We start from the raw sequence: 26,406 nt of genomic DNA on the forward strand, positions 1-26,406 counted from the left end.
ACACGTAGGACACCATAGGAACTTTTAGTTATTTCCTTAATATGTGTTTCAGATAAGGCTGTGTTCCCAATAGTTGAATCTGCGTTGTATTAATCAAATAAGATAGGCCCTATTCCGTTCATTTTGCAATCTCTCTCTCTCTCTCCAAATAGTGGTACGCGCCTCTGCCAGTCGCAGCCGCCTAAGCGCTCGCCCCGGCCGCCATTACGCACGCGTTCAAGCCGGAGAAGAAGAGGATGGAGCGCCAAGAACGAGGCGTGGCCCCGTCAACGATCCAATCAGGGCTGAGGTGAGCTTACTGGTGGGCGTGGCGTGGCTTGATATATAAGCGCACGCGCCAAGTCCTTTCACAGTGCGTGGGGACAGCTGATTGTGTAAGGACTGCGCAGGGAGCGATCGATTGTCACGGACTTCTTCCAGCGGGCTCCGGTTTCATGAACTCATTTGAAAGACGCTTTATGAACTGAGTGATTGAGAGAGAGAGAGGCAGCAGGCGCACATATTACGTACGCAGCAGTCCAGCCCTCGGATATTTAAAGGTCCGGTCATGCGCCAACGACACGCGAAGCTGCCGGCCGTTCTTCGCTGCGGACCCAGAGCCGGACTCGAGTGGACCAGAGCTGGATCCCATCGCCTGGACCATCTGCTTGGACCTTCTCCTCCAACCACTACCCTTCCGTGTAAGTCTGTCTGTTTGTCCTGGGGTTAAGTAAGACTGTATAGATAAGCTTGCTCTGTGTCCTGCTTCTTCTTCTTGTACATTCTTCCCTTTCGTTTCCTCTTCTTTGGTTGTTGTAATAAATCCTTTGTTCTTCCTCACCTTTTGGTTTCCTCTCCATTCGATCGTCTTTGTCCTTTCTCTCCATTGAGTACCTGTGGCATGATTTGGGAAACCGCTCAGGATCGGGTTTAGTCCTTTGTTAATGGCTCGGGCTTCGGATTGCTTAAACCGCTCGGCAATTTCCATCTTGTCCGCGGTCCGAGCGGGAGTTATCTCCCTGCTTTGCAGTCAGATTGGCACTCAGGTATTTGGGACTTCATTGACCAATCACCCTGGCCAATCTCGACCGGAAAGGAGCGTTATAACTTCCAGGATTGGTGGACTGCCACCTTTAAAAAAAAGGGGATAACCCCCCTTGGTAAGGGGGAGCGCCGACCCCGAATCCGCAACAATATATATATATACTGTATGGTGTATATATATATCTAAATATATATATATATATACAGACTTGGCATTTAATATGGAATATTTTTTTTGTGGGGGTGAACTTACTTTTCAAGATGACTTTGAACCAAAAATTCATTGGAATTATGTTGAAATTATTCTAGATTTTGTTAATGTGACCTTTAAAAGAAACAAAAACCACATTTGACATTTCGAAGCAAATAAATTGATCCTTGAAAGTGATGTAAACTGATATCGAACTCAATTCACGGACAGTACTGTGTTAAACTTCTGTGCGTTTTCCAGAAGTATCTCTTTATTTTGCTCAGCCCAAATTTTTTTAAACAAAAACAAAAGTTAAATTACGACTGGGATTACGGACAGTAAAATTACAGTTCAGTACTTCGTGTAACCCCCACGAGCATTCAGGAGAGCACGTACATGTTGAGGCATGCTGTTCACGAGATTTGCCACGGTTTGGACAGGATTCGCTTGCCATACAGTGACAATAGTCTGCTGCAATTCACGCACAGAGGACGGCTGCTGGACCAAGTTGTCGATTTGACGCGTTAATTCTGCCCACAAGTTCTCTATCGGATTCATATCTGGGGACATGGCAGGCCACTCCATATGCTCTACACCACGGTCAGCAAGAAAGTGTTGGATCATGCGAGCACGATGAGGCCATGCATTGTCATATTGGAAGACAAAGTTTCCTCGAAAGGCTGCACGAAGAAATGGAAGCATCGTTTCTTCCAGAATGGCCCTGTGCTTGAACTGGTTCAGGTTTCCATTCAGAACAACCAGGTCAGTTTTGCCCCCTGCATGAAAAGCAGCCCAAATGGTCACCCCACCACCTCCAGCTTGGACTCTTGGCACTATACAATCTTCGTTGTAGGCTTCATGCACTTGTCTGTGCACTCGGACGCAGCCATATTGACGATAGACCAGAAATCTAGACTTGTCACTGAAGATCACGTGATTCCAGTGTCCTGGCTGCCATTGACGGTGCTCTTTGGCCCACTGCAATCGGCGCTGGCGGTGTTGTCTGGTCAGACGTGGCTTTCTCAGAGGATGCCTGGCACGATAGCCTGCTTGAACCAGTCATTGGTTGACTAGCCTTCTGGATACAGGCACATTTGTCAGTTGCTGCCACTCAGCCCTAAGCCGATTAGCTGACTTGGTACGGCCATTGCGGACTAACCGGTGCAGCTGGCGATCATCCCTCCTTGTGGTTCTGTGGGGACGTCCTGACCTCGGTATTGTAGTAGGGACACCCCTCTGAGCATTTCGTTTCAGGATCTTTGACACCTGACCTTGAGTGATGCCATACTGCCGAGCAATAGCACGCTGTTTCATGCCAGAATTTCGTAAAGCCACCACTAAATGACAAACTGCATTGTCGAGTTGACGGACCATCTCCAGGGGAAGCGGCAATAACTTTTGTAGATGTGCAGCAGTTTTTTCCACTAATACAGAACGCAACAACCCTTATATACCCGATTGTGAAGCCAATCGTCAAATGTACCTGTCCGTACATTTTGTCATGCCACCTGTGATATAATCCTGTTATTGACTTCTTGCTGGGACAGACAATCAGTGACATGGTTATTTTAACAAAGAAATCACCGAAGCGTAAAAGAAACTCACCAGATTGATATACCGAGTTGAGAAAGTAAACCCAATTCAAGAAAAAAAAATATTCCATCTTAAATGCCAAGTCTGTATATATACATACATATATATACATATATATATATATATATATGTACACTACCGGTCAAAAGTTTTAGAACACCTCAATTTTCCAGTTTTTGAAATTTTGGCGGATGTCTTAGTTTGGTGGATGTGTTAGTTTGGTGGATGTGTTAGTTTGGCGGATGTGTTAGTTTGGCGGATGTGTTTGTTTGGCGGATGTGTTTGTTTGGCGGATGTGTTTGTTTGGCGCATGTGTTTGTTTGGCGCATGTGTTTGCTTGGCGCATGTGTTAGTTTGGCGGATGTGTTAGTTTGGCGGATGTGTTAGTTTGGCGGATGTGTTTGTTTGGCGGATGTGTTAGTTTGGCGCATGTGTTTGTTTGGAGGATGTGTTTGTTTGGTGTGTTAGTTTGCCGCATGTGTTTGTTTGGCGGATGTGTGTGTTTGGCGGATGTGTTAGTTTGGCGGATGTGTTTGTTTTGTGGATGTGTTCATTAGGCGCACGTGTTAGTTTGGCGGATGTGTTAGTTTGGCGGATGTGTTAGTTTGGCGGATGTGTTAGTTTGGCGCATGTGTTTGTTTGGCGGATGTGTTAGTTTGGCGGATGTGTTAGTTTGGCGGGTGTGTTCGTTTTGCGCATATGTTTGTTTGGCGGATGTGTTAGTTTGGCGGATGCGTTAGCTTGGCGCATGTGTTTGTTTGGCGCATGTGTTTGTTTGGCGGATGTGTTTGTTTGGCGGATGTGTTTATTTGGTGGATGTGTTAGTTTGGTGGATGTGTTTATTTGGTGGATATGTTAGTTTGGTGGATGTGTGGCTTCCGGTGAGTTTTGTTGTGGGGGGGGAATTTAATTAGTGTGTGTGATTATGGGCCTCACTACTCTACGTGTCTGTGTGCGTTGTCATATGGGACAATGGATAGATCACAGGTCTCACAAGCAGGGGAATTAGCATAATCCTTACTTGATTTAACACAAGGCCATCCTTGTATGACCACAAAGATACACTTAATCTGACATCCGGGCTCGACAGGTCCCTGTTTATGTACATCGAGATGGTTCTTTTTCTTCACGACAGTCGGAGCATGATACCTACACAGATATACCTGGTCTACATATCACTCGACCCCAAAATTCATAACAATAATTTATAATTTTCATTTTCGAAGCATTTTGTTTCCTGCTAACAACCCAGCGTTAATTTTAGTAATATACACACTTGGTCACCAAAAAAACAATATTTATGAATCCGTTTTATGTTCCGAGGGATGAGACGTTAATGTGTTTTCTTTTTCAGTTGGAAAATTAAATTCTCATTGAGTCATGAATTATACAATGCCACAAAGGCCTGGCCTAGCACTAGGCGTAATGACGTCCCAGATGTCATGCCGCCTTACTAAATCCGTCATCCCAACGCCTAGCATTTGGCATTCAACCCGCCCCCTACGGACGTCAGATAGTCAGATATATGGGTGATGTTGTTCAACTGCCGTCAGTGAAACGATGGGACTGGTTGAGTGCTGGATGCTGGGATATGATGTGCAAAACTTGTAGAGGCCTAGCCTAGTGCTAGAGGTAACGTCTTAAATGATCTCCCAGAGAGAAGAGTGTGACAGACAGTGGGACGGATGGATGGATAATTTATACTACTTTAATATGTAGATGTATTGGGTGCCCTTGTAATGTGTCTATATAAGATGTATAAGCCAGACAGATCAGGACAACTCTGACTCATGTTATTGATCCCTTGTACATTGATTGCTGATACCATTGATTGCTCATACATTGATTGCCTATAGGCTCCCCTCACCCTGCGCCACCCCTGCACTCCAGCCTTGTAAATAAAACCTTGTTGAAGTTATCTTCCGATCTGCTTGTGATGTCTTTACCTTCATTGTTCTGTTCTCCCCTATGGGCTGGTGCTCCTGCCTCACACCTGGCTCGGCTTCACGCTGTTGAATCCAAAGCTTTCAAAATCATTGGAATCTCCCACGATGAAGCTATCTCTGAGGGCCTTTCACTCACTCACCGCAGGCAGGTAGGTGGTCTTTCTGTCTTCTACCGACTCCTCTCCGGCCTTGCTCCCCCAGCTCTCTCTGTGCTCTGTCCCCCAAATATTCCTACAGGTCGCACAAGATCTGCCAGCAACCCTCTGATGGTTAAACTGCCGAAATCTCGGCTCTCTGCTCACCTTCACTCTTTCATTCCTATTTTCTCCCGCCTGTGGAACAAACTCCCACACTCCCTTCAATCCCTCCCCTCCCTCCAGGTCTTTAAAACAGCTGTTCACCACCATCTCTTATCTTCCCCCATCCATAACCTTGATCTTTTCTACCCCCACTAATTCACCCCAGATCCACCTTGTTTGAAATTCCAACTTCTTTCCTGGAAATCCTAGCAGTGTCCATATGTTTATACCTCTCCCACCCCCCCCCCCCCCTTCACATGCCTCCCCCCCAAAGCCCTCTCCCTCCCACAGATCTCTTGATGTCTCCATGTCTCTCAGTCCCTGCTCTCAAATGTTGTGTTTGTGTCCTTCCCCCTCTCTCCCCATCTTGTCTACCGCTCCCGATGTTATTTGTTTTATGTGTCTGTTTGTCTTTCTGTGTGATTAATGTTCGCTCTTTCACGAGCCTCGATCTTGTATACAAAAAAATAATAATAATAATAAAAAAAAAAATTGGTACAGTATAGCCCGTACTAGTGTATCTGGGACATTCTTCCTCACTGATTGGCTCTACACGTTAGCCAATGTGCACCAGAAGGTTTCGCTCGGCTGCATCTCATTAAGGTTTAAAATATAAGGGCAGTGTATATTGAGGGCGCAAAACCCGGTTAGAAAGCCCCGTCACCCCAGGTAAACGGTAATTATACGGAGGACACTGGGGGGTTTGGTTGACTAATCGGAGTTTGCGGTTATGTCGAGGCAGCCGCCCCCCTTCCCTCCCCCTCATAATACTCCCCAGAACCTGGGACCACAACAATATATTAGAGAGCCCCCACCCCATCCCACCCCCCTACGTTTGTGTGTGTTGGTTGTTATCTCCATATGTGGGTTTCAGAAGGTGGAACGGAGCCCTCCCTGGTCTCAAGATATCCGTGTGTGTGTGTGTGTGTGTGTGTGTGTGTGTGTGTGTGTGTGTGTGTGTGTGAGTTGCTGTTGGCTGCTACCTCCGCACCTTGGGTGGGTTTCAGGAGGCAGGATGGAGACCTACCAGGTCTCAAAGTATCCACCTTCATTAGCGTGTGTGTGTGTGTGTGTGTCGTTTTTTCTATACAATTCCATACGCCTGAGCCAATTACCCTGAAATATGCTGCACCACATTATTGTAACATGTACTCAGTCAACGCCACAAAAAAAAAATGCAATTCTTAATGAAATTTATGTTAAAACGAGATAATGGTGCTCTGACCAATCACCGTGTACATGGATTGACCACTCTGCAGGGAGAGGGGCAGAACTTGGCTTCCACCTCGGCTCTTCCTCTTCGTCCTTTCCAAGTTGAATTATTTGTCATTCTTTGTCAGGAATTGCACCAATTGCACTTAAGTATTTACAGTATATTCCATATGCAGAATGGAAATTAACACACAAAGGGTCCACAGTCGCCACAGGATTACAGTTGAGTGCAAGTAGTCGAGGCATGTAAATGAGGCCATTTGGTCCATCATTGCCGTGTTGCACTACCGGATTCATTTTTCCCTCTATCTTTAAACCTCACTATCTTTGTGGATGGTGCATATGTGGATGGTGGTGGTGTTTCGTACCCGAGGCTGCGGTTGTGCCGCTGATGCAATGCTCCCCGTTACCAGTTATCTGGTGCTCATTTTGCCGACCTCGGGAGATGACGGGCTGAGTCAACCCACCTGGTGTTAATTCAACGGTGAAAAACAGCTGCTCAGTCAGGAACCTGAGGTCTCAAGCCCTGTTTCATCGGGTGACCCAACTTGTCCCATATATTGGTCCGTAGTCTACCAATGTATCTGTAATTTATGTTTAAATCCATTTGGTCCTCGTCTAACGTCGTGGTTACGTTCTTGAAAACACGACGTTAAACGAGGACATCCTGTACACCGATGTTTGTACTTGTGCCGTTGGCGGCGATGTAATTTGTGTACGAGTCCTTTCCATTATCCCATGCGGTGCTGACACGGTTCCCTTCTTACCCTGCAATGATAATCCCACGTCGATTTACCATTCGGATTCGATCAGTGCTCCATCCCTCTCTCTCTCTCCGTCTAGGCCAGGGATTTACATAAAACCGAACGCAGGGGATTCAATGGTTCACGAAAAGACAAGAAACCGAGCGTGACTCGTTTTGAAAGCTTCGCAGCTGCGGTTTCCACTTGCCAATCCGTGTATATAAGGACAGGGGAAAGTGTCTCCGTCGGCAGCTGCATGGCTCCCGATGAGTCAACAAAGCCGTCCATGAGATAGAAGGAGCGCGGGGGCGATGGCGGGAGGCGGCGGTGACGTCACAATCATGTTTGTTCTTTCCGCGGGAAAAGAACAAGAATCGCTGATGAGACGTTTTTCATCAATTCATGTCGTTTAATTCACCCAAATGAGTAAATCCTTCCACGGCCGTGACGTGAGAAAAGGGTGTTATGTTCGAGTGTTTTTATATATAGACCCCAGACTGATCGTTTCCGAAGTTCGTGCTCTAAATAAATAATTCCAGATTAATGCCCGTTAATTTGATTATACTCTTCTGTATGTAATATATATATATATATATATACACACACACACACACGAACACGCACACACACACACACATACATATATATATATATATATATATATATAAAATCAGTAACGTATATGTGGATGTTTGACGCAGATGATCGATAGTACAGGACTTAATACGTCACGTTTGTTTTGAAAGCTTTGTGATTTGGCCGACGTTTTGAATGCATTATCACGTCATACACCAGGATCCCAGTTGGTGAAGGGGAGGGCCTGAGGAGAGGGACAGAGAGAGCGGAAAACGTAGATTGTGCAGTCGGTGTTATAGGCAAGAGAGACAGACGTTGGTTGCAAGGGGCAGAGGGAATATCGGGGAGGACGAGATTTCACTGAGTAAAGGAACGGGACGGGAGGGAAGGGCTCTCCGCTCGCCGGACAGTCGGCAACATGGAACCGGCAGCGTCGCATCAGCCCGGCTTCCTTGACCTGGTACGGGACGGTTGCTCCTCGTTCGCGCTCGTCTGGTCGCGCTGCACCCCGTGTGGCCCCGGGGCGGCAGCGCTCAGCGTCGCTCACAACGCGCGTTTCGACCTCTACGATGCTGGGCTCTTCATCGGGCTGGCCGTCGCATGGACGGTGGCACGTCGCTTCGTAACGGCCAGATTTATCCAGGTTCGCCCAGCGTTGAGTGCGTGTACGTGTGTGCGTTTGTGTGTGTGTATATATATGCGTGTGTGTATGTGCGTGTGTGTGTATATGTGCGCGTATGTGTGCGTGTGTGTGTATGTGTATATTGGTGTGTGTGTGCGTGTATGTGTATGTATGTGTGTGTGTGTGCGTGTGTATGTGTGCGTGTATGTGTGTATGTGCATGTGTGTTTGTGTATGTGCGTGTGTGTTTGTGTATGTGTGCGTGTGTGTATATATGCGTGTGTGTGTATGTGCATGTGTATGTGCGCGTGTGTATGTGTGTGTGTGTGTATGTGCGTGTGTATGTGTATGTGCATGTTTGTGTGTGTATGTGTGTGTGTGTGTATGTGTGTGTGTGTGTGTGTGTGTGTGTATGTGCGTGTGTGTATGTGTATATATATGTATGTGTGTGTGTGTGTGTGGTTGTGTGTGTCCATGTGTATATGTGTGTGTGTGCATGTGTGTGTATGTGTGCATGTGTGTGTATGTGCATGTGTGTGTATGTGTATGTTGGTGTGTGTTTGTGTATGTGTGTGTGTGTGTGTGTGTGTGTGTGTGTATATGTGTGTGCGTTTGTGTGTGTGGATTTGTGTGCGTGTGTGTGTGGGTGTGGATTTGTGTGTAGATTTGTGTGTGTGGATTTGTGTGTGTGGATTTGTGTGTGTGTGTGTGTGTGCTTGTGTGTACGTGCGCGTGTGTGTATGTGTGTGTGTGCGTTTGTGTGTGTGCATTTGTGTGTGTGTGTGTGTGGATTTGTGTGTAGATTTGTGTGTGTGTGTGTGTGTGTGTGTGTGTGTGTGTGTGTGTGTGTGTGTGTGTGTGTGTGTGTGTGTGTGTGTGTGTAACAGTAACAGCTATACTTTAAGATGATAAGAAAAGGCAGACGTCGCGCGCACCACACAATCGGGGCAGGCGCGTCGCCCGGGAGGCCACGTGCGCGACACACGTTCCCTCCACGCAGATCGTGTTTATCCAACTTCTCTGGGTGAGCGCTCATTGCTATTCGCCAGTTGCATACGTAATAGATGGACAACGGGGTCGTCAAGACGGTGTGTTTTGAATTTCAACACAGAACACACAAGGAAGCCCAGACGCTGGAGGAGGCCTTTCGGCCCATCACGCCTGTGCCGTATCCGCACCATTGGAACTCCATTGGAACAAGGGGACACGGTGGGAAAGACTGGCCATGGTGGGGTTTTGTGGAGGTTCACTACCTACAAATTGCTGTCCACATTTACAGCGTTTTCTAGGTTACTGTTCTATTTATTTGTTTGGTTTTTTAACCGAAAGGCGTTTTATTTTTTCCATGAAGTTGGCGGAAAAAAATGACTGTCTTGGCAAAAAGTCAAATCCTTACTTTCCGTTTGTGCGATTGTTCCTGTTTATGTGCTCGGAATTGGGCAGCTGCCCAATGAGATGCTTGTTTTTACATGTGATTCCTATTGTAACGCCATTGAAATCCCTTCGTTCCATCAACTGACGATCGAGCCCGTTCTGAGTTAACACGGGTCGTTTTTGTCCTCCATGGCTAAACCTTTCCAGAATGATCTACCTAACCTCGTGCTACACGGCGCAAGCTGTGGCCTGTTCTAGCATGAGTTTGAGCTATGCTCGTTTCCACTGCGGTGCGACAAACATGTGCAGATGGTGTGGAGAGGTGTAAAGACGAAGAGCTGCTGCGAAAACTTATATGAGGTGTGGAGATGGAGAGCTGCTGCGAGGTGTGGAAACGGAGAGGGAGATCTGCTGTGAGAGCTGCTGGAAGGTCTGGAGATGGAGAGCTGCTGCGAGGTGTGGAGAGGGAGAGCTGCTGTGAGAGCTGCTGCGAGGTGTGGAGATGGAGAGCTGCTGCGAGGTGTGGAAACGGAGAGCTTCTGCGAGGTGTGGAAACGGAGAGCTGCTGTGAGAGCTGCTGGAAGGTCTCGAGATGGAAAGCTGCTGCGAGGTGTGAAGATGGAGAGCTGCTACAAGGTGTGGAGATGGAGAGCTGCTGGAAGGTCTGGAGATGGAAAGCTGCTTCTAGGTGTGGATATGGAGAGCTGCTGCGAGGTGTGGAGATGGAAAGCTGCTGGAAGGTCTGGAGATGGAAAGCTGCTGCGAGGTGTGGAGATGGAAAGCTGCTGCTAGGTCTGGAGATGGAGAGCTGCTGCAAGGTCTGGAAATGGAGAGCTACTGCGAGGTGTGGAGATGGAAAGCTGTTTCTAGAGCCACTGTGAGGTGTGGAGATGGAGAGCTGTTGCTGGAGTCGCTGCGAGGTGTGGAAACAGACAGCTGTTGCTGGAGTCGCTGCGAGGTGTGGAAACAGACAGCTGTTGCTGGAGTCGCTGTGAGGTGTGGAAACAGACAGCTGTTGCTAGAGCTGATGCGAGAGCAGCTGCGACATGGTTCGGGTCTGCACCTGTTGGGACGAGTGACTGATTGAGGATTGTGATGCTACTGGCTGGAGGCGTAGTGGTCTCTTTTGTTTTTTTTTGTACATTTTTTTGAAACAGCATGTCAAAGAACACAAGAACTTCCATTCGTTTTTTTTTTTTTTTTTTTTTTTTTTTTTTAAAATACAAGATCGAGGCTCGTGAAAGAGCTAACATTAATCACACAAAAAGTCAAACCGACACAAACAGACACATAAAACACAAAATAAGGGGAGCGGTAGACAAGATTGGGAGAGAGGCCGAAGGACACAAACACAACATTTGAGAGCAGGGACATCGAGAGAACTGTGGGAGGGAGAGGGCTTGGGGGGAGGTGGGAGAGGTATAAAACATATGGACACTGCAAGGACTTCCAGGAAAGAAGTTGGAATTTCGAAAAAATGTATCTGGGGTTATTTAGTGGGGGTAGAAAAGATCAAGGTTTTGGATGGGGGAAGATAAGAGATGGTGGTGAACAGCTGTTTTAAAGACCTGGAGGGAGGGGTGGGATTGAAGGGAGTGGGGGAGTTTGTTCCAGAGGCGGGAGAAAAGAGGAATGAAAGAGTGAAGGTGAGCAGAGAGCCTAGATTTTGGCAGTTTGACCATAAGAGGGTTGCTGGCAGATCTTGTGCGTCCTGTAGTAATATTTGGGGGACAGAGCACAGAGAGAGCTGGGGGAGCAAGGCCGGAGAGGAGTCGGTAGAAGACAGAAAGACCACCAACCTGCCTGCGGTGAGTGAGTGAAAGGCCCTCGGAGTTAGCTTCATCGCCGGAGATTCCAATGATTCTGAAAGCTTTGGTTTCAACAGCGTGCAGATGAGCTCGGTGTGAGGCAGGAGCACCGGCCCAGAGGGGGAAACAGTATTCCATTGAGCTGCGGATGAAAGCCTTGTATGTGGTGAGGAGCTCAGGTGTGCCAAGGAAGGACTTCGCACGACGGAGGATGCCCAGTTGGCGACTGGCTTTGGAGGCCAGCTTGGAAATGTGGTTTTCCCAAGAAAGATCATGGCAGATAGTGAGACCCAAAAGCTTGAGCGACAGAACTTGTTGGAGAGGATTGTTGAGAAAGTAGATGGGAGGGTTTTCCAGTCGGTCTTTTCTTATTATTATTATTATTATTATTTTTTTTGTGTGTATACTTAATCGAGGCTCGTAAAAGAGCTAACATTTACTTCACAAACAAATCAACCAGACAAACAAAATATATAAAAAGAGGGAGCGGAAGACAAGATGGGGAGAGAAGGGGAAGCACACAAACACAACATTTGAGAGCAGGGAGATGTGTGGAAGGGAGAGGGCTTGGGGGGAGGAGGCGTGGGAAGGGGGGGGGGAGGGAGAAGTACAAAACACAAGGACACCAAGGACTTCCAGGACAGAAGTTGGTATTTCAAAAAAGTGGAATTGGGGTGAAATTAGCGGGGGTAGAAAAGATCAAGGTTTTGGATGGGGGAAGATAAGAGATGGTGGTGAACAGCTGTTTTAAAGACCTGGAGGGTGGAGTGGGATTGAAGAGAGTGAGGGAGTTTGTTCCAGAGGCGGGAGAAAAGAGGAATGAAGGAGTGAAGGTGAGCAGAGAGTCTTGATTTTGGCAGTTTGACCATAAGAGGGTTGCAGGCAGATCTTGTGCGACCTGTAGGAATATTTGCTGGACAGAGCCCAGAGAGAGCTGGGAGGGCAAGGCCAGAGAGGAGTCGGTAGAAGACGGAAAGACCACCAACCTGCCTGCGGTGAGTGAGTGAGAGGCCCTTGGAGTTAGCTTCATCGCGGGATTATTGTGAGGTGAGGTGATATTCTGTCTGCTTTGTTCATTGTTCACATCCAAACGAGTCTGTGTCCGCAAGTTCCTGATCGGAGCCTCGTTTGTCATTCTCAGTCATTTAGCAGACAAAAACGTGTACTTGGTTACACTTCATTTTTACAAATACCAGGTAATAAGGTACGAGGACAAATAACAGGAGTGTAAGTACATATAAAAGTGCACTTTTTTGTACAAGACCGAGGCTCATGGAAGAGCAAGATGAGAGAGGGGAAAAGGCAATGAACTGACAATTGGGCATTGTGGTGGCCACAGGTGGATGCCACAAGTAAGGGAATAATGAATGAACAGGAAAGGAGGAGAGAGATTGAGAGGGAGTGATGAGCGGAGGAAAGACAAGTACCTTCAAGTAAGACGGTTGGGTTGGGTTGGGTTAGGCAGCCAAAAACATTGTGGCGAGGGGTGGCGGCATGCCATGTGATAGTGGTGTACCGCTTCCTTGATGTCCTGATAAAAAGAATGTAACTTAACTGTTTCTGAAATGCAGTTTCACAAATTAGGGAAAAGAGGAACAAAAGAATGGAGGTGTGCAGAAAGCTTGGATTTTGAAAGTTTAACCATGAAGGGTAACTGCGTTTGTGTGTGTGTGTGTGTGTGTGTGTGTGTGTGTGTGTGTGTGTGTGTGTGTGTGTGTGTGTGTGTGTGTGTGTGTGTGTATGTGTATTGTGTATGTCTATGTGTATGTGTATGTACGTGCATGTCGTTGGCTGTTAACTCCGCATGCAGGCTTGCAGAAGATAGAACGGAGCCCTGCCAGGTGTCAAAGTATCCACCTTCACGTGTGAGTGCATATATATATATATATATATATATATATATATATATATATATATATATATATATATATATATATATATTTATGTATATATATATATATATATATATGTATATATATATATATATATATATATGTATATATATATATATATATATATATATATATATATATGTATATATATATATATATATGTATATATATATGTATATATATATATATATGTATATATATATGTATGTATATATATATGTATGTATATATATATATATATGTATATATATATATATACAGTGCATATATATACATATGTATATATATATATACAGTGCATATATATATATTGTTACGGTTCTCCGCCGCCCTTCTTACCCTTACCAAGGGGGGATTAAGCCCCTTGTTCTTTCTGGGCTTGGTGGAACCGAGAGACTTGAAACGCCTCTTCCGGGCAAACGCAAGGTAGGGTTTCGGGACCAAGTCTCGCTCGTACCTAACTCCCTGCGCCGCCACGGAAGCGGGAAGCAAGCCTCGCACGAGCCACGTGTGATTTGGGGTACACCGAGCGGATTGAGTACCACGTGGTCCGTGCAGTCACCGTTAATTATTGGACCCCGATTCAAGCGGTTTTTTTTTTTGTTTGTTTTGTTTTGTTTTGTATACAAGATCGAGGCTCGTGAAAGAGCGAACATTAATCACACAGAAAGACAAACCGACACATAAAACATATAACATCGGGAGCGGTAGACAAGATGGGGAGAGAGGGGGAAGGACACAAACACAACATTTGAGAGCAGGGACCGAGAGACATGGAGACATCGAGAGATCTGAGAGAGGGCGAGGGCTTTGGGGGGGGGGGGGCATGGGAAGGGGGCGGTGGGAGAGGTATAAAACATATGGACACTGCCAGGACTTCCAGGAAAGAAGTTGGAATTTCAAACAAGGTGGATCTGGGGTGAATTAGCGGGGGTAGAAAAGATCAAGGTTTTGGATGGGGGAAGATAAGAGATGGTGGTGAACAGCTGTTTTAAAGACCTGGAGGGAGGAGTGGGATGAAGGGAGTGAGGGAGTTTGTTCCAGAGGCGGGAGAAAAGAGGAATGAAAGAGTGAAGGTGAGTAGAGAGCCGAGATTTCGGCAGTTTAACCATCAGAGGGTTGCTGGCAGATCTTGTGCGACCTGTAGGAATATTTGGGGGACAGAGCACAGAGAGAGCTGGGGGTGCAAGGCCGGAGAGGAGTCGGTAGAAGACAGAAAGACCACCTACCTGCCTGCGGTGAGTGAGTGAAAGGCCCTCAGAGATAGCTTCATCGCGGGAGATTCCAATAATTCTGAAAGCTTTGGTTTCAACAGCGTGAAGCCGAGCTAGGTGTGAGGCAGGAGCACCGGCCCATAGGGGAGAACAGGTTCTACTCGTACCACGCTTAGCCAATGAGGAAATCACAGGAACGATCGAATGGAAAGGAAGAACACAGGTTTAATTATTATTCCCACACATATGTATAATGATCGGTAGACGCAGAGACACAGAGCAGCACTTAATCAGTCTTATTCTTAACCCCCAGACTCGGGCCCGTCCGACTCGCACAGGGGATTGCAGGCAGGTTGATGTTCAGGCCAACCGCGTCGACGTGGTCGTCCAGGAACGGCCCCGTCCGGCTCTCCACGGTCCCCGCACGTCCCGAGAGGAAGGCAAGCAGGCGGTGGAAGGATCCTCGTAGCGCGTCTCCCGAACAAAAGGCAGCCGATGAGGTCGGAAGGAAAATACGCGTCGCAGCGGGGCTGGCGGTTACACAGCGCGCTATCACTCGCACAGCTCAATGCACTGTACGCGGCTCGGCTCCAAGCTCAACCGAGCGTTACTTTCATATGAGCGTGTATCCCGGTTCATGCGCGTCTTTCTCCACTTAATGCCAACTCAGTCCTCTTACTACTCTCTTCAATCCAGCTGCTCGCGAGTCCTTCTCGTCAGTCCTCTTGCTTGCAAGTCCTTGCAACTCTCGAGTCCTCGGTGCCAACTGCTCACTCGCTCTTTCAACTCTCGAGTCCCTTGACGCTCTCCACTGCTGGTGGCTTCGCGCAACGGCTTATATTTATACGCCCCGAACCTTCTCGAACCTTCCGACCACGCCCTGTGACGCAGTGCTGCAGCTACACCCTCTGAGCCCCGATTGGTGGCTCGTGCTTACCGTCAGCTCCTCTGCCGCCCTCATTCAGTCCCGCCCCGACCCTCCTAGGCCTGCCTCGTGTTAATTCGCGCCAAAATGAACCGAAGGCAGTGCAAAGGGGCATGAGGCTAGGGAGGCAGGATAGTCAATGAAAGTATGAGTAGGACCTATTCTCCTTACTCTACTCAATGCAGAACTAACATAGGAAAAGGACTAAGCTCACAAATACTAAGAGATAACTACACTATCGCGAGGCTACATGTTGCTTGTGTGACTAACTATGAGGGGGAAATTTAACCTTTATTATACTGACTGTTACCAAAACTCAAAACCTCAACAATATATATATATATATATATATATTACTTGTGGCTTCCACCTGTGGCCTCCACAATGCCTAAATGTCAGTGCATTGCCTTTCCCCCTCTGTCATCTTGCTCTTCCATGAGCCTCAATCTTGTACAAAAAAGTGCACTTTTATATATACTTAAACTTGTGTCTGTGTGTGTATGTGTGTGTGGGTTTGTTTCAGAAGGCTGGGAGCAGATAGAAGGAGAGATGGGTTTAAAAAAGAGACCACATCTGTCTGCAGTGAGAGAAATAGGCCTTGTGCTTTGGTTGCATCATGGGAGATTTCCATAATATTTAAAGCTTTAGATGCCACAGAATCCAGGGGAAGCAGATGTGATACTGGTGCACCCAGCCCATAGTTGAGAGCAGTACTCCATTGAGTGGTGGACAAAAGCGTTGTTGGCTAAGAATAGTTTTGATTTGTCAAGGATTGACTAGGATGTCCATTCTATAGATATATTTGCAGGCCAGCTCTGCTATATGGTTAGCACATGAGAGGTGTTGGCTGATGGTGACACCTAGTATTTCAAGAGATTGAACCTCTTCCAGTGATGAAATAGACATCACTGAACATCACTGAACCTCCTCCATGTGAAGTGGATTCATTTCACGATCTTTTGGAGCGACAGTGTGACTGAAATTTTGAGGATTGAAAGACACGTTTGAGTTTATCAAACCAGCATCTAATCAATTCCCAATCAGGGGAGTGACGCTGCTCTTGTCTGTCCATCATTGGAATTGAGTGCTGTGCGACACAATGTGTGGTCACATCTGCAAAAAGGGAGAGAGGCTTTTCCAGAGCATCAGAGAGGTTGTTTACGTCGTTGAGAAACGACACGAGGACCAAGGCACAGCTTTGGGGAAATCCAATCTTGGTGAGGAGATGGTTCCACTGATTGCAGTGTTTTGACTGCACGATATATACAGTCGTGGCCAAAAATATTGGCACCCTTGCACTTTTTTCAAATAATTCACAATTTTCTCAAAAAATAAGTTGAAATTGACAAAAGTATTTGGTCTCCACAATTCTTTATTTCACTGTTAACATTACAGAACCTTTGTTTTTGATTCAGAACTTAATATATCCTTCTAAATAAGAAAATAAAAATAAATGGCATTGACAAAATTATTAACACCCGAGACTTAATATTTGGTAGCGCAACCTTTGGACAAAGTAACTGCTGTCAAGCGCTTCCTATAGCCATGAATGAGCTTCCTACACCTCTCCACTGGCAGGTTGACCCACTCCTATTGTGCAAACTGCTGCAGGTCTCCCAGATTTGAAGGGTGCCTTTTCCCAATTGCTGTTTTCAGATCTCCCCACACGTGTTCAATGGGATTTAGATATGGACTCATCATTGGCCACTTCAGAACAGTCCAGCGTTTTGTCTCGAACCATTCCTGGGTGCTTTTTGAGTATGTTTGGGGTCATTGTCCTGCTGCAGGACCCATGACCATCGACGGAGACCCAGCTTTCTGACACTGGGTTGAACATTTCGCTGCAAAATTCCTTGGTAATCTCCTGATTTCATGATGCCATGCACACATTGAAGGTACCCAGTGCCAGAGGCAGCACAGCAACCCCAAAACATCACTGAACCTCCTCCATGTTTGACTGTAAGGAAGGTGTTATTTTCTTTGAAGGCTTCATTTTGTTTTCTGTAAACATAGAGATGATGTGCCTTACCAAAAAATCTCTAATTTGGTCTCATTTGTCCACAGGACATTCTCCCAGAAGGATTTTGGGTTGTTCAGGTGTGTTTTGGAAAACTCCAGTCAGGCTTTCTTATATCTTTCTTGAGGACATTGAGGTCCTCCTGGTTCTTCGACCACAGAACGCTCTTTCATTGAGTTGGTGACGGATGGTGTGAGTTGAAACTGTCATACCTTGTGTCTGAAGGTCAGCTTGAATCTGTTTGGCAGTTGATCGAGGTTCTTTCTCCACCATTCGAACAATACTTCAATGCAATCTTCAATCAAGTTTTCTCTTGCGGCCACATCCAGGGAGGTTGGCTGCAGTGCTATGGGCCTTAAACTGCCTGATAACATTGCGTATGGAGGACACAGGAACCTCAAGATCTCTTGCGATGGACTTGTAGCCTTGAGGCCTTGAGATTGTCCATGCTTGGCTACAATTTTGTGTCTGACCTCCTCAGAAAATTCTCTGGTTTTCTTTCTTTTGTCCATGCTCATTGTGGTATGCACAGTGACACAAAACAGCAGAATGACTCCTTTCCTCTATTCAAACTGGTTGAATGAGTGATGCTTTATATTGCAGGCACCTGCAACTCACCACAAGTGAGTTCAATTCCAAAGTAAAGGAGAATCACCTGCTTAAAATATAATCATTTCTAACAACTTCTAAAAGATGCCTATATATATATTCCTGTATATATAACGAAGGGTGCAATATGACACTGACATTGTGTGCATAAACTATGCACATGACGTCAGTGTCTACTGGGATAGCCTATCTGCAGGATGGGCCTGTAGAGTCTCGACCCCAGAGGTATGCACATTCACCTCCAAGCCGTGTAGCCTGGGTTTGAATTCCGACCCAGCTATAAACTGTCATCTCAGTGTTTCACAGACAGGGTGATTATTCAATGTGTGTGTCGTCCCTCGGATGGATGTTAAACTGGGAGTGCCATCGGTCAGCATTACTTGGTGGACGTTAAAGACCCCATGGTGGTGGACCCAGCTATAAACGCAAAGAGAAGGCGAACTATTACCGGCACCCTGAACAAATTTCAAATTCCTGCCCTCGGTACTGCTGGGAAGGCAATGGCAAATCACCCAGCATAACACTTTCCACGAAACTGCTTTGGCAGCACCGAGACACTTTAACAGAGTACGGTACATCAGAAATCAAAATATATAATTAAATATGCCTCAGTTGCAGTGTGTGGGGAAAAAACACAACCACTCACTTCATAATGCAGTGTCAGCTGCTAAACTGCTAACCACAGCATCAGTTAGTCCACATAGGCTTTCAAAGGTTTTTATTTATTGGTAAATCGCCTATAAAACGGTTTCTCAAGCTTATGTGGAAAGTCACCATTCCAATTGAGATACATACAGGGTGTTCCAAAAAGACCTGGACAACTTTGGTTGTTAAGCTATTTTGTACCACAAATTATATAATGATACCCTTTGTCGTATATATGATACAGAAACTCATAAAGTTTTCTTTCTTTTCAGTTCTGGTGGTTTAATGTTAAATAAAATGGCGACTCCATAACAGGAGAAAGCTCAGTGCATCGAATGGTTCATTGAAATGAGATTTGACACACAAGTTCAGCGTAATTTCCGTATAAGGTATGGAAGGAATCCGCCATCGCGGACTAGTACCAGAGAGTGGTACAAGAGGTTTAAATAGACTGGAAGTCAGAAACAGAAAGGTATTGGTCGACCAAGTACAAGTGCAACAGATGTTGAACGAGTGCGTGAATAATTTCAACAATATTGAAAGATAAAGGTGATATAATATAACAAATATCATGAAACATTTACATTTTGTAATCCATTGTATAATTTAAATAAATATAAATGCAAATTTCGCATGTGGAAAAAGGAAGTACACCCTTGGCTCCAATAGGTGGTATTGCCCCCTTTGGCAGAAACAACCTCAAGTAGGCGTTTCTTATAACAGTCTACCAGTCTCTGACATCGACTGGGAGAAATGTTTTCCCACTCCTCCATGCAGAATTCTTTCAGCTGTGCGATGTTTGAGGGGTTTCTTGCATGCACAGCTCGTTTCAAATCCCCCCACAACATCTCAATGGGATTTAGATCTGGGCTTTGACTTGGCCATTCCAGAACCCTCCATTTCTTTCTTTTCAGCCATTCCTTGGTGGATTTACTGGTATGTTTAGGGTCATTGTCATGTTGCAAGGTCCACCTTCGGATGATCTTCAACTTTCCGACAGATGGCCTCACATTATCCTCAAGCACCCTCTGGTACAATGAAGAATTCATAGTGGATTCTATGATGGTGAGCTGCCCAGGCCCTGATGCAGCAAAGCTGCCCCAAACCATAATATTTCCACCACCATGCTTTACAGTTGGTATCAGGTTCTTGTGGTCAAATGCTGTCTTTCGTTTTCACCAAACATGTCTTCTGGTACTGTGGCCAAATAGCTCTACCTTTGACTCATCTGTCCAGAGCACATTGTTCGAGAAGTGCTGGTCTTTGCCTCGGTGTTCATTGGCAAACTTTAGTGTTGCCCTGATGTTCTTTCTGGACAGCAAAGGTTTCCTCCTGGCACACCTCCCATGTAGATCAAATTTGTGCAGCTTCTTTCTAATGGTAGACTCGTGCACTTTGACATCAACAGTGGCAAGAGCTACCTGTAGGTCCCGTGATGACATTCTGGGGTTCTTAGAGACTTCTTTCAGCATCTTGCGGTCTGCTCTCGGGTTGAACTTGCTGGGGCGGCCTGGCCTGAACAAGTTGGCAGTTGTTTGGAATCTTCTCCACTTGTAGATGATCTTCCGGAGAGTCGAATGATTGATTTCAAATTGTTTGGAGATCTTTATAAATCCCTTCCCAGACTCGTAGGCATCTATAACCTTATTTCTGAAGGCCTCAGAGAGCTCTTTTGATCTAGGCATGGTGACGCCACACACTTCAACAACAAATAGCAAACCAAACTAAATGTCTGAGGTTTAAATAAGACAGGTTCCTCCAAGATCCTCTCTAACGATGTTCTAATCATTTGCACCTGAGCTGGTGCACCTGATTCTAATTTTAGCTATTTGAAGTAGTGATAAATGTAGGGATGTACTTACTTTTTCCACATGCGAAATTTGCATTTATGTTTATTTAAATTATACAATGGACTACAAAATGTAAATGTTTCATGATATTTGTTATATATATCACCTTTATATATCAATATTGTTGTAATGAAGATCAAATAGCTGTATGTTTAAATATGTTGAAAAAGTCAAAACTTTACATGGGGTGTACTTACTTTTTCACATGACTGTATGTACACCTATCAACTGCTAGAGAGCCATGAAGCCATCAATGTCACACCAGCACTTGCTACAAGGGTCTTTGCCCACAAGGGATGACTGTCACACATCCACATTATTACCTCCGCCACCGAAGATAAATGGTGGTTATGTTTTCACCCCTATCTGTCTGTCTGTCTGTTTGTGAACTGGTTATCTCAAAAAGTTATGGTCGGATTCAGACGAAACTTGGTGGAGAGAGAGGTTGGGTGTGTGACAAGGACGAATCTATTCGATTGTGGTGGAGATCTGAACACGGATCCGGATACGAGAGTTTGAATTTTTTTTGAAGTGATTCTTCACCATTGAGCGACAGGGCCAATAACGATATACTGTATAGCAAGATATTTCAAAAAGTTGTGGACGACTTATGACAAAACTTGGGGGATGAGTTGGTAAGTGACAAGGACAAGCCGATTAGATTTTGGTTCAGGTCCGGATGCAGATCTTACTTATCAGTGGGATCATCTTCATCTTCATCCTCATCATAGTTTTATGACCTTTTCCATGCGTGCATGTGTAAGCCGTGATTCACCTAATGGCCGCTTCACCACAAGGCATATTTGAGGCATGTTTTTTTTTTTGTGGTCGGATGCCCTTTCTGATGCCACCACAGAATCAGCTGTACACCTAGACTTTGTCTAAAGGCAAGTTTGGGACTGGGTGGGTGGACTGCCTACCAAGGCTACAGAGCTCCACCTACCCTGGTTGGATTGGTGAGTGTCACAGCAAGTCCTCATAATGGAGGGCCAGGCACACCACACCTCCAGGGTACCAACCTACTCCGAGATCCTCCAGACATTAGGCCAGTGCCCACAAGAGCACTGTTACCATGGTGCACCACTAGGAGGTACTCTGAAAGTCTTGGCAAGGATAGATGCTATGTACGGGAAGTAAGGGCTTACACATTCGGCCCTTTTTTTGCTTGCAGAGCTATCCGGTGGCCATAGCTAAAAGCAACAAGTGATAAATTACTTTGCACACAACTACAGCACTAGATACGTACACCTGCTCTGTGAAAAAAACAAAAACAACAAGCACCACAAAACCACCACAGGGATACAAAACGTAAACGGTTCAGTCTGGCAGAAGTATGCACTCTAGTTTATACCGGTTTACACTGTGAATATTACTGCTTCTAAAATAGCCCCAATTAATCCCAAAATATTGCGGACCAGGTATAGAACCCCGACTACACATCCCCAAAGGTAAGTGCGCTACCTCTGCGCACCACTCCGTTGGACGACACAGTTAACAACGTTTCTGAGAAGGGGCTGGAAAAAAATGATGGTAAAAGAGTTTGAGTCTGTGAAAGGTATATCCACCCGCTGCGACACGCAGTTACAGCTGCAACACCGCTTCGCACTGTCGATCATCCTGAAATCCTTATAAGCTCTTGTGGCAAAGCCAGCCCCCCTTTGGGAAAGTAATCAATCTGGTGATGCGTTTTTGGCTCACAGGCCTTCAATAGCACTGAGTGTATTCCATCCAAAGATTGAGCTGGCGAGCCTTCCCGTTGACTATTACATCCAAATTTCTACCTTTCAACGGAAAATATCCAAGTATCCCTCTCTCGAGATTTCGCCCACCTTGTGGTTTGTGAAGCGGAATGCTAACTGGGTCTATATCCGGCCAGGCTTGTCGCTTCCTGGAGAGACTTGCCTGTTTGGAACTTGACCTGCTTTTTTTCAGTGCAACTTGTGTGCAACAAACCTTTTATTTTCTTATCTTTTGCCCTCATAGTCTCATTTTTATTTTGAGAGTCTCATTTTGAGAAACATTCTTTCAGATGAATGTCTTTTGCACCTTGTATCTGAGTGCTAAGCAATTGGTAGTGTTAGACCCCTGCACGCTGCGAAATACAAAACAGTTCAAAAACGACATATTGGTCATTTGGGCAATTTAAACCTCAACAAGTCAGGAGATGACGATGGTTCACGAGCGAGCGGTATTATCTGTTATGAGACTAGTTAGCTACACAATACCGAAAATTCGGTTCGATTCCGACAACTTTGAAAATTTGACCTTTGTGACCTTTAAATGTCAAAGATTCTGAAATTTGTTTGAAAACTTGCATTTCATGATGTATGTGATAATATAAGATCATGTACGACATTTCACCTTATCAGGAAGCGAACAATGTAATAAAACCATCAAAAATCGACTTTTCTAAATTTCATGACCTTGTGACCTTGACCTTGGGGCGAAAATGAAAAATCGAGCTCCGTGGGGCTAGACACATGACATTGGCCTAACCAAATACCGAAACCCCTGCCAGATTTCACCAACTCCCTCGGAGAATATGTAGCTTGAACTCGATTACCCCCTAAAAAGACATCTTTTGGGCGTGGCTCCGCCCACAATGGGCGCAATACGCCCACTCCAGGCAGGACACAACCAGATCATGATATCAACCTCCCACCCAGGTTTCATCAAGATCGGATGATATCATCGGGTAGTTATGCTGCGGACAGACAGACACACACACACCCATGACGAATATAGTGGTCACTCTGTTTGATAACTCGTGAACCAATAATGCCATAAACTCATAAATGTAGGCCTATTATCTTGACATTGCAAGGAATGATTTTTTAAAACCCTATGAAGTATATTATTTAGCACATTGTAAGTGAAAACTCACAGCAGTATACTTAACAATACGAGTTCACGTGCAAGGAACTTCAATGGAGGGGGAGGTCATTTGGCCAATCAACCCTGCTCAGCGGTTGCCAACCTATGGCTGTTTGTCTGTGCTCTACCCTTTTAAAATGCCGAACATCAATGAAGGAAGGAAGCAGAGCGTGCTGTTTATCAAGTTTGTGATATGGTTCGGTCCGGGTGCGAACCACTGACCTCCCATTCTCAAAGTGGATGCCCAGAGCATTACACCACCGGTTTCCCATTGTTACCTCTGCCACCAAAGGTGGATGGAGGTTATGTTTTCACCCCTGTTTGTTTGTTTGTTTGTCTGTCTTTGAACAAGATATCTTAAAAAGTTGTGGACGGATTATGACAAAACTTAGTGGACGAGTTGGTTTCGGTGACGAGAACAAGCAATTAGATTTTGGTTCAGGTCCGAATCCAGATCCGACCTATCAGTGGAATACAAAACATAAACTGTTCACCAGGTGGAGGTGTGCTCTCTATCTACCGAGTGCTGTTCTAGTTTTTTAAAGTGATTCCTCGCCATTAAGTGATTGGGGCAAAAACGATATATATCACGATATCTCAAAAAGTTATGGACAGATTCGGACGAAACTTGGTGCATAAGTTGCGTTGGTGACGAGAACAAGCCTATTCGATTTGGGTTCGTGACGAGGATGATCATTGGGATCCAAAAGGTAAACCGTTCAGTCTGTTGGAGGTATGTGCTCCACAGAGTATACCATTCTAGTTTTTTGTTTTTAACTTTTGCACATTGCAATCATAAACACAAAGTGATTCATTACAAGCATTAATATTTGCACACTGTACCAACGGTAGAATTATGGATTAAAGAATCAAGCCTCCTTGTTTGTTCCCCTTCTTAGCCCGCCTTTCTACTTCTGCCTTCCTTCCTCTTACACTTAGTGTTCCAAGCACAATGCGGTGTGGATACTTCCTGGAATACTATGCATCATAACAAAAATGGATCATTTCTATGAGTGTAGGCCTATATACTATTCCTCATTAGGTCCCTTTCCTCCTCAGTCTTTATTCTTATTCTCATTTATGTTTTAGGCTCTCTTAATTACTATTTATATGGAGTGCATAGATGTACACTTTGGTGTACTTTTCTGTTTGTTTGTTTTTTTCAATAAATTCCCACTAACAAGAACATTGGGACACATCCAATTTTATGTACAAGTCTGACTGTACACTGTATTTGGAAAGTATACTTGTACAGAGAAATATGACAACACAGGACTTGACTTCAGCCAGATGGCCATTGATCCTGGGGGGGGGGGTGTGGGGGGGAGAGTGATGTAACTTCCCAGACCACTCGAGGTGTTGGTGATGCCATCTTGTGACGTCACTTTTGTCGTCGCAGTCAGCACGGCAATTAAGGGGAAATTTCTCCCCCACTAGTGAGATAACCGTGCTTCGCACGGGTGGTAGGCCAGAGGCAAACAGGCAATGCAGATACGGCAAATGCTAAAGCATGAAACCAATAAATTCCACATTTCTGTAGCACCTTCAGTCGCACGTCAGATATGGACAGCAAGTTTGTGAAGGACTTTCATGAAAAACGTACCCGTTCGCAAACAAACGGGGACGTTCAAGTATAGAAACATCGATCGTGGGTCTGTGGCGAATCTGCATATGGCGATCCGCGAATTCACGTTTATAAGGTAGAAACCATCACGTCATGTCATCATTCACTTGAACTCGATATCTCTTTTTTCAATCCAAACGACATAACTCCAATCACAAATTAATCACAAAATAAACTTTTAACAACATTGTTAATGTTTCCTTCATTGTAAAAACTACCAAGTCAACAGTTAAAAGGATTTTGAGTCGATAGGTGTTACGTCCTTGGCAAGATCGATGGAGACAGCGATCTGTTAGCGTATTCACCGCCCAAATAGCTATGTGGAATTCTCTAATGTAGAGATTAAACTCACGTCGTTTGAACTTTGGCCGAGGTCATTATTTACTTTTAATGATGTACATATACGAATCAAAAAGAAGATAATTGGTTTTGGGTCGTCCTTTCCACATATCTCGTGGGATTGTGAGTTGGAGAGACGACCGTGATGGCGGGGAGGGGGTTGGCATTCTCTCAAGCAGGGAATCAACCCATGTCCTTATAAAAGGTCTTTGTCTGAGGTCACTGAGTCCAATCGGTGCAGCTGTGCAGCGATTGGTGCAGCCGTTTGTGCGGCACCCAGGAAAATAACGTTATGCGGGAGTCCAAACCTGAAAATGCTGGAGGCCAAAGCTGAAATTGGAAAAACAATATACCCTATTTTACTCCAAGAGATCCCAGGATTACCCACCCAAAATATCGTTGCGATCGATTCAGCCGTTTTTGCGGTACCTTCGGACGGACGGACGGACGGACAGACGGACGGACGGACGGACAGACAGACGGACGGACATTTGGTGAATTATAGTAAGATAATGGGATGCCAAGCCACTGGGTTTATCCGTACTCTATCCTGTTAATGCTGAGTGTCAACCGAGGAAACAGCACGTATCATTTTCAAACTCGTTCGTATGACACGGTCAGGGTCCAATTGAACTACCAAGCTCAGGTAAGATACTCTTACCATTTGTATCCAATTAAGGTGACTGTGGTGACTTAACAATACGTGTGCCATCCCTCGAATGGATGTTAAACTGGGCGTCTCGTCTGCCAGCATTAGTTGGTGGACTACGGTGTGCTTCATGAAGAGTAGTCGAACTATCGCCACTGGCACCATAACCAAATTACTAATTCCTAGCATAACTAATGTGGGAAGGCAATGGCAAACCAGCCAGTATAACCCTTACCAATACAGATGCACTCGTATTCCAACGATATGCAATGAGAGGCCTTGATCTTCATTGTAATTTGCCAAGTCAGCATTCTTTATCTACTCTGCACTCCCGAATGTCTCACAAACTTGGAGAAAATCCACCATGTTGTTTTTTTGGAGTG

The 26,406-nt window shown here is 45.4% G+C and overlaps 1 protein-coding gene across 4 annotated transcripts in view; it reads left to right on the forward strand.

Annotated features, from left to right (window-relative positions):
• The window catches only part of CERS1 (ceramide synthase 1), a 132,874-nt gene that overhangs the window by 33,659 nt on the left and 72,809 nt on the right, over nucleotides 1-26,406 (forward strand). Inside the window, exons 1-2 of one of the 4 annotated variants that reach the window (XM_078781727.1) lie at nucleotides 9,148-9,227; nucleotides 9,315-9,431. The exons of 1 other annotated variant lie outside the window; for it this stretch is intronic. In XM_078781727.1, coding sequence (XP_078637853.1) covers nucleotides 9,429-9,431 — 3 coding nt within the window. In that variant the 5' untranslated portion in view covers nucleotides 9,148-9,227; nucleotides 9,315-9,428. Of the gene's footprint in view, nucleotides 1-7,690; nucleotides 8,226-9,147; nucleotides 9,228-9,314; nucleotides 9,432-26,406 lie in introns of those variants that run through there. 2 more of the 4 variants (XM_068122324.2, XM_078781725.1) reach the window with 2 other exon arrangements.

Source organism: Myxine glutinosa, chromosome 7, assembly GCF_964187855.1.
Source record: "Myxine glutinosa chromosome 7, kmMyxGlut1.1, whole genome shotgun sequence".
NCBI classification, from domain to species: Eukaryota; Metazoa; Chordata; class Myxini; order Myxiniformes; family Myxinidae; genus Myxine; species Myxine glutinosa.